This window comes from Callospermophilus lateralis, chromosome 8 (assembly GCF_048772815.1).
Source record: "Callospermophilus lateralis isolate mCalLat2 chromosome 8, mCalLat2.hap1, whole genome shotgun sequence".
Taxonomy (NCBI): Eukaryota; Metazoa; Chordata; class Mammalia; order Rodentia; family Sciuridae; genus Callospermophilus; species Callospermophilus lateralis.
In genome coordinates, this window is record NC_135312.1 from 36,433,111 (window position 1) to 36,445,241 (window position 12,131).

General features: G+C 33.9%; 1 protein-coding gene across 6 annotated transcripts in view; it reads right to left on the minus strand.

The window, feature by feature from the left end:
* Window positions 1-679: 679 nt before the first annotated feature.
* Gabra4 (gamma-aminobutyric acid type A receptor subunit alpha4) overlaps window positions 680-12,131 on the minus strand; it is a 62,533-nt gene continuing 51,081 nt past the window's right edge. For 4 of the 6 annotated variants that reach the window (XM_076864155.1, XM_076864154.1, XM_076864156.1 and 1 more), the window contains one exon: window positions 680-1,213. In XM_076864155.1, the coding sequence (XP_076720270.1) occupies window positions 680-1,213 (534 nt within the window). The remainder of the gene's footprint in view (window positions 1,214-12,131) is intronic. The other 2 variants (XM_076864160.1, XM_076864159.1) reach the window with 1 other exon arrangement.

Here is a 12,131-nt window from a genome sequence, read left to right on the forward strand (position 1 = left end):
CTACTGCGAAAAAGAATTCATACAAGGAGTTAAACTTTGGCTCAGAGCACAAAATTTCAAGTCAACCTTTAAGTATTGTTTGGCCAACTTATGAAAGGAAACCCATTTCCCCTGGTCTATGTCTTCGTTTTTGACACCGCAGAATTTTCACTCTATTGATCAGTGTTTGTTTTCTTCCGTTTTCCTTTCACCGATGTTTTGTTTAATAGGGAAAATCCTTTTCTTGTGGGTTCTAAGAGAATCTCCAAAGGTCACTGCATATGACATCAAATAAATGATTCTGGTTAAGGGCAGTGCCACTGGGAAATTTAGGGTGGCTGGTTGATATTCATTGGGTATTAAAAGTGTCATAGTCTGTTTTCAAATTTCAATGCAAAAATATGCACCACATATCTCTAATAGCCCTATTACTCTTGTTTCAACTTTCCAGGATGGTCTGTATTCCATCTAATTTGAATGCTGAATAGATCCTTTTTAAACCCTCTTTCTGAAAAGAAAAATGGTTCACTTTCTCTTCACTGAGGAATTAATTAACTCTCCCAATAACCGGCTTATATTTTTTTAAGTGGAAAAAATTACATAGAATTTTTATTTTAGTAAAGAATAATTATATTTAAAAACATTTAAAAAGATAGTCTGCATTTTCATCATCTTTTAGGAAACTACTATAGCAACAAAATTACATTAGACTTTCTGATTTCTCCATAGTGTCCTTAGATAAGTAAACAACCCAATAGACCATGTTAAATGCCCCAAATGTAACTGGAAAGAGAATACGGGCATATTTGTCTATTTTACTTGTGCCAGATCCAGCAGGTGGAGGAGCAGGAGGAGGAACAGAGGCTGATGACTTCCCAGAAGCCCCTGGGGTGTTAACTGTGGTCTTAATTCGCTCCAGTCTTGAGCCAAACACACGACGAGTAGAAGCAGATCCAACTGATGTTTGTCTCAATACACACCCAGTTCGACTAGGAGTAGGAGAAGGAGCAGATGGAAGTGCTCTTGCAGCAGATATCGTTTCGGCTGCATTTGCCCGGCTGAATGGGTTTGGACTTGAAGCTAAGTATGACTTAGATGTGGCTTCAGAGGATTCTTGAACAACTGGAGAAGATTTGCTAGGATGATTTCCCACCTCAGTTCTGTTGCCAACATCAGATTCTGAGTGGACCAAGGCATTTGTTCTTTTCCTCATGTTCAAACTGGCATTTGTATTCTGAAAAGGTAGTTTAAAAATTTAATTGGTTATGTAACTTTTTGTAGATTTCTACAAAATTTAAAAGGATGAAAACACATAAGTCCATCAAAGAAACCTTTATTAATCTACTGTAGCTACTCAGCTTAACTCAAAAGTATTAAAATACATAGCAAAAAAGTATATACTTGAAACTATGAAGCAAAATCTTATATTTCAAAATATGATCCAATCTATAAATAGAGTTAAAATATTTAAAGAAGAGTAGATTTTATTACTACTTATACTTGTTTTTAATTTAAGAGTACATAACTATACTTATAGAAGGTCTTTGTTCAGTTTTATTACAAATAATTATTCTATAATATGTCATATACCTTTTAGAGTTTTATATATGTTTAAGACCTTTATTTATAAGTTCTTCTGCACAAAATAATAATGGTAACATCTACATGTATATTATGGTTTGGGTATGAGGTGTCCCCTAAAAAGCTAACATGTTAGGCCCTGCAGGGATTTTCAAAGGTGAAATGATTAGATTACAAGAGTAGCAGCTTCCATCAGTGGATTAATCTATTTGATTGATTGATAGTTTGAATGGACTACGGGTTAGTAACTGTATGCAGGTGGGGCATGGATAGGGGAAGTAGGTCACTGGGTTTTTGCCCTTGGGGATTGTATTTTGTCCCTGGCTCTCCTCCTTGCCCTTGGGCCCTCCAGCTTCCTGGCTGCCAGGATCCGAGCAGCATTCCTCTGCTACACCTTTCTTCCAAGATATTCTGCCTTACTTCAGGCCCAGAGTGATGAAGTCAGCTAACCATATACTGAATGAACCTTTGAAATCATGAGCCACAAATACAATCTTCCTTCTCTAAGTTGTTCTTGTCCAATATTTTGGTCATAAGAGACTAACAGCTAACTAAAACAATGACATTCCTTACTTTAAAAACTTTAATTTCTAAATGCCTGGAATTGATTTTCATGAAAGAATCTTAGGCAATTCATACACATTAGTGAAAAATCTAAAAATCTGACACATTTTAGTTTTCATCAAATTAAAATAGTGAAAATATAAAGGAACATTAATTTATTTTTATTTTTAAAATTTATTTATTTAATGGTACCAGGTATTAAATCCATGGGCACTTAACTATTGAGTCACATTCCCAGCCCTTTTTATTTTTTTATTTTGAGGGAGGATCTTACTAAGTTGCTTAGAGCTTTGCTAAACTGCTGAGACTGGCTTTGAACTTGTGATCCTTCTGCCTGAGCTTCAGGGATTACAGGAATGGGAATGCGTCACCATACCCAACTGGAAAATTAACTTTAAATAAGAGACTGTATTAGACATTAAACAGCATCAACAAATGGATGCATAAATATCTGAAATCATACCACTGACAAATAAAGAGCAATTAAATAAAAATGTAATTCACTATTTTCCATCAAATTGCTTTATTTGTAGAACAAGGCTATGTTTGAATAAAATTTCATGGTTAACCATTAAAATCAATTCCTCTCATGATGCAAAGGACACAATAAATATAGCCCACTATAGACTGTCCATACTATGAAGTAAAGTAATAGCTCAGATGGTCCCTAAGTAATCATGTCTGACTTGAGAAAAAAGTATACTTTTTTTTGCAATAATTTCTCTTCCCTGATTATATTTATTTCAAGTTATGTTAAGGTTATATAATATCTTCTCTCCCTACAATTTTGTAAAATAAATGCTGGGTGAAGAGATAGAAAATAGAAGGGAGAGAGAAGAGTAGCTCATAAGTGGATGACTAGAAGGAGCCAGCCTTGAAGGACAATTCACAGATAATGTATAAAGTTGATAAATTGTACACAATTAATTGAGAGTTCACTTTGGAGAGGAAGGTTTATTCTACAAATATGTTTCTAAGTATCACACTCATTGAGCATTGTTAAAATGTTCCATGCATACTACATACACTTGCAAATTATGATTTCAAGGTCGATGAGCTGAGAAAGAAAAACTGTCTCACAAAACACAGAGCCAAAGCAGACTCTGAGAGGTTTAGAAAGCATTCTTCATGTCAGCTTGGAGTATTCTTCTAAACAGGCTGATGCTGGACTTATGAGAAATTGTAGCCTAACATATGGCACCTAATTTTGGTGGAGTCAATTGAAACCAAAATTGACATCAACCTAAAAACTAAAGACAACATTACTTGTCCTGCACTTTTGCTCTACAAAGCACATTATAAATGACATTTAATCAATCCTCAGATTTTGAATTTCTTTTTATAGAAATGTATAGTTCATTATAATTAATTCTAAAATACTATCTGCATGATAAGAAGTATAAAAAGGATAAGGTATATCCCTAAAGTTAAAAAAGTGAATACTACCATTTTAAAGAAAATGCACATACCCCCAAAATAATAAAAAATTTTTAAAAAGTGCCAGGAGTTGTGGCACATGCCTGTAATCCCAGCGCTTGGGAGGCTGAGGCAGGAGGATCATGAGTTCAAAGCCAGCCTCAGCAACTTAGTGAGACACTTAGCAGTGAAAGTTGCTGCCTCTAAATAAAATATAAAATATGAAACAGGGCTGGAGATGTGGCTCAGCGGTTGAGCATCCCTGGGTTCAATCCTCAGTATCAAAATAAATAAATAAATAAAAAGGTATTTAAACTGAGACAAAATGTTAAGTATCCTTAGAGAGGAAGACAGTAAAAAAGAACGAATTAAACACATAGCAGAGATTTATATATATTTTAAAAATGTAATCTGATGTTTTCCATACTCTCTTTGTTCACTAAAAGTTGGGGTGTCTGTGATCTTTAGAAACCTTTATTTTTCCTAACACTAAATTCTAAGAATTTGAAGATTTTTAGTTCCAGGCAAAATGGAGTGACAGAGGCTAAATTTATCCTTCTTCCTAAAATTACCAAAAAACTAGACAAAATACCTTTTTCTTTTTTAAGACACTGTGTATTAGAGCCATAATCACTGAGAGGGAAGAAACAAACTTAGTTTTCTTGCTGTAGTGCAATAAAGGTTTCCTTGCGGTAGTGCAATAAAGGGGAACCCAGAAAAAAACTGGAAGATTCTGTGAATTGAAGAGATGGATCTAACAGTCTGGGGAGACCAGAGACTAGAGTTCTCAGGGCAAAGTAACAGAGAGAAAGCAGAACAAAGTGGAACTCCAAAATCTAAAGCAAGCCCTATTTGGTATTTTGCTAAGCCAAGATCAGTTTAAGAGTGTGGGGTAACTACCCAAGGCTGAAATAAAGGACCATCTTAAAGGATTTGAGGAAACAGTATCTGATGCTCTCATGAAGCCAGGAATAATGTACGTTCCCAACAGCCAGACTTGAAAATGTCAACATTCATGTAGCATCTGGTAGAGGACTCAGAAGGTCCTAACCTCAGTAGTACAGTATAAATAGCTCTAAACATTGCCCTGGTGCTGCCTTATAAATTTTAATAACAAGACTGGGAAGGATGAAACTGAACTTAACTGATCCATAGAACAAAGCACAAGACTATCTACATTCTTCATTCCTTTTAGACCATTATTCTGTTATTCTCCTGGAACTTCCCAAAATCCTGTGAATCATGTTCTTTATAACAGATTGTTTTTAAAATGGCACCAATTAATCAATCTTTTGTAATGTACACATTCCTCCTTCATCAAAAGAGAGAGTCTATGTCCCAATAAGCTTCCTTATGACTTTTTTTTTTTTTTGGCTAATAGTATGTAGTGGAAACCATGGTGTGTTGTTTCTGTGACTTAACCTCAAGAGTTCTTGCTTGCTTCCACTCTCTCTTGAAACACTGCCACCACCACCATAAAGAACAGGCCTGGGGCAGCTGATTGGAGGATGAGAGATCCTTTGGAGCAGAACCAGTTATCGAAGTAAAGCTACCATAGATCGCCAAATAGCTGGCTTACAGTAGACATGCAAGTGTGTCTCATTTAAGAGAGATGGACAACTTAGGCAAGCTTAACTGAGATCAAAACAGCTTCTCAACTGATCCACAGACAAGAAAGCAAAAGCAAATATCTGCTGTAAGTACAGGAAGCAGTGTAGTGGTTTGTTATGCAGAATTATTGTGGCAATAGAAAACATATACAGACTAATTAAATCAAGTCCCAACAGGACTTGTTTCCAAATCTCTCTTGTGAGGGAAAGTTTCTGGGACATTATAGGATAATGAGTCTGACTTGCCTAGAACTAACAGAGAACCCTTTAGGGGGTGCTGTTGCCTAACTTCATGTACTAGCTAAAGGACCAAGGTATTTTCTCTTGATAATTCCATTTTTCAAGAATTATAACATATTAATACTGGAAGAAATTTTATTAACTATTTATTCCAGCTCTTCCTTTTGCAGTAGAAGAAAATAATAGCAGAAAGGTCTTGACTGGCTGGAAGTCAGTGAATTATATACCAAGTGTCTAACCTGCTGGCATGAACAGCCTCTTCACTCTAAATTGTGCAAGAAGATTTAAAGCACATAAAAGGTACCTCCGTCTATTTGACTCAGTCAAGTATTTGTGATAATCAAGAATACAGTTAATAAAAATTATTCAGGACTCAGACACTAGAAAGGAATACATATCTTTTCAATGTCATAATGAAGCACCAATTAACAAGTACACCAAGGGATTATTAAGTCTCTAGGATAATTTAACTAAGTATGATTTTGGTATTTAATATTTGATTGGAGTCCAAACTCTTCAAAATTTACATACTACCATAACTTCCTATCTAGTAGAGAAGACCACAAGTTATGGTTTTATTGCCCTGTATATTAGGCACCTCTATATCTAATTTAGCAATCTTATTCTAGTATTCATTTTTTAAAAAATGCTTACAGGTAACCATTTCTCAAAAAGTTTTAAAATATTTTTTTCCTATAAGTGTTTCCTTAATTAATTAAGGAGTCAAGCAAATCCTTGACATATGTTCATCCTATATTTGTATGAGTTGTGCATGTGTGTAAATTTTTTTTTTTTTGTATCAGGGATTGAACCCAGGCTTGTTTAACCACTAAGCCACACCCCTATTGCCACTGCACCCAGCAAGTCATGCATTTGATGATTTGAAAATTATACACTAAAAACATCTACTATGTAATGAGGTTTAAACAGCAAAGAAACATAAGCATAAATATGAAGAATATACTGAAAAAAAAGAGAGTCCAGGCAAGAGATAGTATTAATCTAAGATTATTAGAAAGAAGAATCAACAAAGCAAGAGATTTCATGGGAATGGAGGAGGTAGTATGGACAATGTCACTAAGATTATTGTCTGAAAACAAAGATCAAATCTTTATATTCCCAGTTTAAAAGTGTTGATAAGTTCCTATGATATAAAGACCTTTATAAATTATTGTAAAGAACATAGTAGGAACCAACTTCATACTTGATCATTTGCATTGGTGTGGACATATACAGAATCAAAATACTTCTTCAAATTCTTCAAAAAATTTTATATGGTCTCTAAAGGTACTATATCTTTGTTTATGGGGCAGATGTCTAGAATATTGTAGGTAATGTCTGAGACATATAAATTATTTTGACTCAATCCCAAGTCTGACTGAAAATACCTAACAAGCTTCAGTATTTTATATATTATTCTTTACATAAAGGAAAGTGGAATTTGACTGACTTGAGACTTCAATCTACACTCTCTGCTAATAGCTAAATGATACTCAAGTTATTTTGTACTTATGTCTCAAGGTCTAGTATGCAAAAAAACAGTTGTCATTTTCCATGGTGATAAACCACAAAAGAATTGAGAAATCTATTGACCTAGCTGGCACAGAACTCACTAGGAATAATGTTCACATAGCCATCAAGTTTTGGAACAACTAATGTGTCAGTCAGAGTGATGATGTGTTTCATGCAGAGTGTAGAGACTTCAGAGGCTGCATTAGTATTCAGCAAACCCATAGTGTTTCCAAAGAGGAAAGGCACCTAAGCTTCATTTGAATTTTAAAAATTATTTAGCTTGAAATCATTTTGTCATTAGTCACAATAGCCTGAAGCAAAGAATCTGGTGGGATAGAGATGTGAGGTGGCAGATTCAAACATTACCAACAAATTAAAGCATCAACAGGAAAATAAGAGCAGATTCAAGCAATTCGTCAATCATGACTATGATCTGACACAGTTTCTAAAGGAGTATTATCAAACTGCAAAAAAAAAATCATCTCAAGTTATTACTCTAGCAGCAAGGAGATAAAGTGACTAAGATTAGATTTGCAGAATGCAAGAAGCTACTTTCATATTGCTTGCTGGAGAAGCTAATGAAGTTTAATAAAATGTAATTTAACTCTCCTAAATTAAAAACTAACAAGGCTAATAATGAACAGGTTTATCTTCCAGAATATCAATGAGTCACATACAAAAAAAAATAAGAATCCAATAATGTAAAGACATTTATTCAAGGCCATTCAGACAGGATTTCAGGGGTAGCCACATATCTTATTTAATAAGAAAACAAACAAGTGTGATACATCAGCTAACACTAAACCCCAAAGTAATGATTTACTGAGCACTATCAACAGCAGTTCCAGAAAGTGCTACCATGTAGAAATGAAAAACATCACCTCCAAATAAACATAATAAATATTTCATAAATATTTACCAAGGGACTTTATCATATATTGAGCTCCAAATTGTAGAAATGAAAATGCTGAGTTCCCTATTTATTGTATTTCATTTCCTTCCAGCGTTAGCATTTAATTCACTGTTTGTATTTCCATAAGCTACAGAAATATTACTTTCAATATTAGGTGCTGAGATAAATTTATGTATTCAATTTGGAAATACCAAAAGAATAGATCTTTAAAAATTCATTCATTTTGCCTTTACATATTTGGAGTTGAAAGTTTAAAACATTAGGATTCCTTTGAGATAGGAGATTTTGTGGTTAGTTTTGTTTCAGAGTAATTCCTAGTGTTTCTTTATATTTGTACAAATGCATTGTACAGTAAATATGTGGTTCCAATGGGTGTAACTGCTTTGTTGGAGACTTCACTAGTTAGAACAGAAGTTCTCAGCTTGGTCAAGTGGATTTCTCTAGCACAGGAGCTACTTTCTCTAATGCTGCCAACAGAACCTTGGAAAAGGAAGAGGTCAAAGAGACTCAACCTACTTTCTCTAAACCAAACCTTAAGATGAATGAATCCTTTCTACTAGATAAGGAAAAACAGTATTGTAGTCATGTGAAATATTTATAAGAAAAATTTGGAAGCTATTTAAAGACTCAAAGTCTCAAGCCATATTTGCAAAACTTCATTCATTAGTTTCCATTGTTATTGCCAGAGATCCAGGGATCAGAAATTGAAAAACACTGCTAAATTGTTAGATTACAGGCCCCCAAATCAGTCAGACCTAGATTCAAATGCTGAATTTGTTATTTACTAGCTGTTTTAACCTCTTGAAGCTCAAAGAAGGCTTGATACAGGATTAACAATTGGTTAATAATGGTACCTTCCTCAAAATGAATAAACAAGGTAATGCATGTAAAGCACTTAGCATAATGTCTACCATGTAGTCAACGTCAAATGAATATTAGAAAAAAAAAACAGCTGAGGTCAAATAATAAGTCTCTGCCTCCAAAAGAAAAAGATATATCACTCAGAAATAAATCACTACAAGAAATGAAATTTGAGAAGATACTTTATATATATCTAAATCATTTCTGATCATCAGAAAAGTAGATGAACACCGAAGTAAAAAATATCTATGGTGAAGTTCAGTCAAGGAAAGGATGTTGCTGGCTGAAATGAGAAAGAAATACAAATAAATACAGAATTGAAATGAAGATTGGTAGTAATATGAGAATTAACATTAGAGTTAATCCTATAACTTGTGCATAAAATAAATTAAAAGGATTTTAGGACAAAATAGCAATATCAAAATCTACAACGATAATGGCTGACTCCTGCAGAGTGGTTCTTCTGCTCCTGTCACTAAGTTTATAGGTTTCTAACTGAACTAAGTAAGACAACCATATGTCATATTCCATGTAGGAAAAACCATAACCACAATATTTCAACGTCTAAAATAAATGTGGTTGTGTTACTATATCACACAGACCCCTCTCTCTTTGGGACGTTTTCAGCTATCAGTAAAATCTAGAAAGTGATCATCAGAGAACAGGAAAGACTGGAGAAACAGTTGTAATTTCACCCACAAGGTGATATTCATATCTTAGGCTATGAAAAGCCATACCCAGAGCATTAGTTCACATTTACAATGTTGGCAATCCAGGCTAGCTGGACCACTTTCTTGATATAAAGGAATATTAAAAAGAATTGTATCTGGATATATTGGTCTGGCACTACAGTATCCTTCTTTTTCCTTCACTTCTTATTCCAATTACTATCAGTAGTCGAAAGGACTTTTTGCACATATAATTTGGATATAGGAAATGAGGTGATGAAGCCATTAGATGAGGGATGGCAGAAGGCAACAAATGTCAAAGAAGATGACAAATGAAAAGAGCAAAGTGTTTTAATCATTGCTATATATGAATTGAATATTGTGCTTCTCAAATCCATTTGAAGTTGCAACTCTGCATATCACTATATTGGAGAGGACCTTGAAGGAGGTGGCTAAATTTAAATTAAGTCATTCATGAAAATGAAGCTCTTATTTGATAGAAACTTTGTCCTTACAAAAGAAGGAGAAATACCAGAGAGATTTCTCTGTCCATGGTGTGAGGATGCAGTGGGGGCAGCCACATGTAAGTCAGGACCAGATCCCCTATCAGAAACTGAAACCTGCCAAAACCTTCATCTTCAGCCTCTAGAATTGAGAAATGAATTTCTGTTTCTGAAATCACCCAGTTTAAGGGTATTTTATCACATCTGCCTGAACAGAGTTACAGAATCATCTAACATCATTAAAATTAAATTCAGAATGTAGTTTTTAAACATTTTAAAATAGTGAATGTTACTATTTTCATGGGAAAAAAAATATAAACAAAACCTGGACAACTTTGCAGCTCTCTTCCCTCTCAAAAACTTTGCTCTAATTTAGTTTGTCATCCTTTTCTCCACCATGTGGGTATACTTTTATGGAAATTACAAAATTCTTGGTAGAGCCAAGATACAAGATATGCAGTGACACTGAGATGCTCTTGACAAGAATGACACGTTAAATTTCTTTTTCATATTTTTACCTGTCCTTGAGGAAAGAAAATGTTTTCATACCCACCAGGGGGCATCAATGTTTTCCTCCTAAATGGTCAATATGGCCTGGATATAACATTCCTCCACCTGTCTTTAGAATAATTTTTGGTCCCTCCTCACCCAAATCAGAGAAATATAGTTAATCAGAGCTTTTATTTAACTTTCTAGTTTGGATTTAGCTCTAGTTCTTTTTTAAATCAATCAACATTTTCCCCTCAGTAGGCTCACCTCTTCAGATTATAACTCTCATGTCTAACTAAGTATGTGTGTTGGATTTTACAACACATATTCATTTAAATATTTGAAAACATAATTGCTAATATAACTTTTAACTTTTCTTTGTCACATTTTACATTAAGACTATTTTAATTCTTAATAGTGGAGTTAACATATATAGATATCTGAAAACACATTGCAAAATAGTCTTACTACATGCACAGTAGGGTGACTAAAGGTAATGATAGGATAGATCTAAAGATACTGATGAAATGTGGCATATAAACACAATGGAATATTACTCAGTAATAAAAGAGAATAAAATTATGGCTTTGCAGGTAAATGGATGGAGTTAGAGAAGATAATGCTAAGTGAAGTTAGCCAATACCCAAAAGCTAAATGTTGAATATTTTCTCTGTTTTATAAGGAGCCTGATTCATAATGGGATAGGGAGAGGGAGCATGGGAGGAATAGACAAACTCTAGATAGGACAGAGTTGTTGGAGGGGAAAGGAGGGCGCATGGGGTTATAAATGATGGTGAAATTTGATGATCATTTATTATCCAAAGTACATGTATAAAGACACAAATTGGTGTGAATATACTTTGTATACAACTAGAGATATGAAAAATTGTGCTCTATATTTATAATATTAACTGTAATGCATTCTGCTGTCATATAAAAAATACTGATAAGATACTGAAAAAAGCTAGAAGGAAAGAGTTTGGTTGATTCTCTCATAAAGAAATGATAAATGTTTGGGTAAATAGATATGTTTGTACTGACTTGAACATTACACAATATATATATGTATAAAAACTTTACATGATATCTCAAAATACATTATTTTTTATGTTTCATGCAAGTTAAAAATAAATTTAAAAGATAAAAATTAAATTAAAAAAGAAATCTTACTTGATTTTTAAATGCTAACTTTGGTGGCTAAATAAATTTCCCTCTAAAGCCTCCATATCATTCTATGAAAATGATTTGGTCAACATCACAATACTAAAAAAATATATATTCAAACTTATTATTTGAACAATGCTTCATTCTTAATGTAGACTTGACAGGATTTGATCATAATGAAATTGGGCTATGAAAAATAGCTTTCCAGAAAGATTCAGGTCTATGCCAACCCTACAGGAGACTGGCATAGTAAAAGTCTGAGTCACAAAGTTTATCTGCTTCAGCAGACAGCAGGGGGAATGTCTAAAAGACAATCATTTATAAAGGTAGGTCCTCAGTATACTTCAGCTGGGGAAAAGAATTCACAGCTCATGCACTAGTAGACGTATGCCCCTTTGTAAAAGCACAGCTATGCACTCGGTAAAGGGGTTTTTCACAACTTGAGAAGCTCACTGAATTTTTTTTTTTAATTCTTGCCATTGTTTGTCTATTTAATCTAAACATTGATAATAAATAATCTCAGTTGATTTGTTTTTTAAAATAATTGTAGTTGGACACAATACCTTTATTTATTTATTTTTATGTGGTGCTGAGGATCGAACCCATGCTAGGCGAGCACTCTACCACTGAG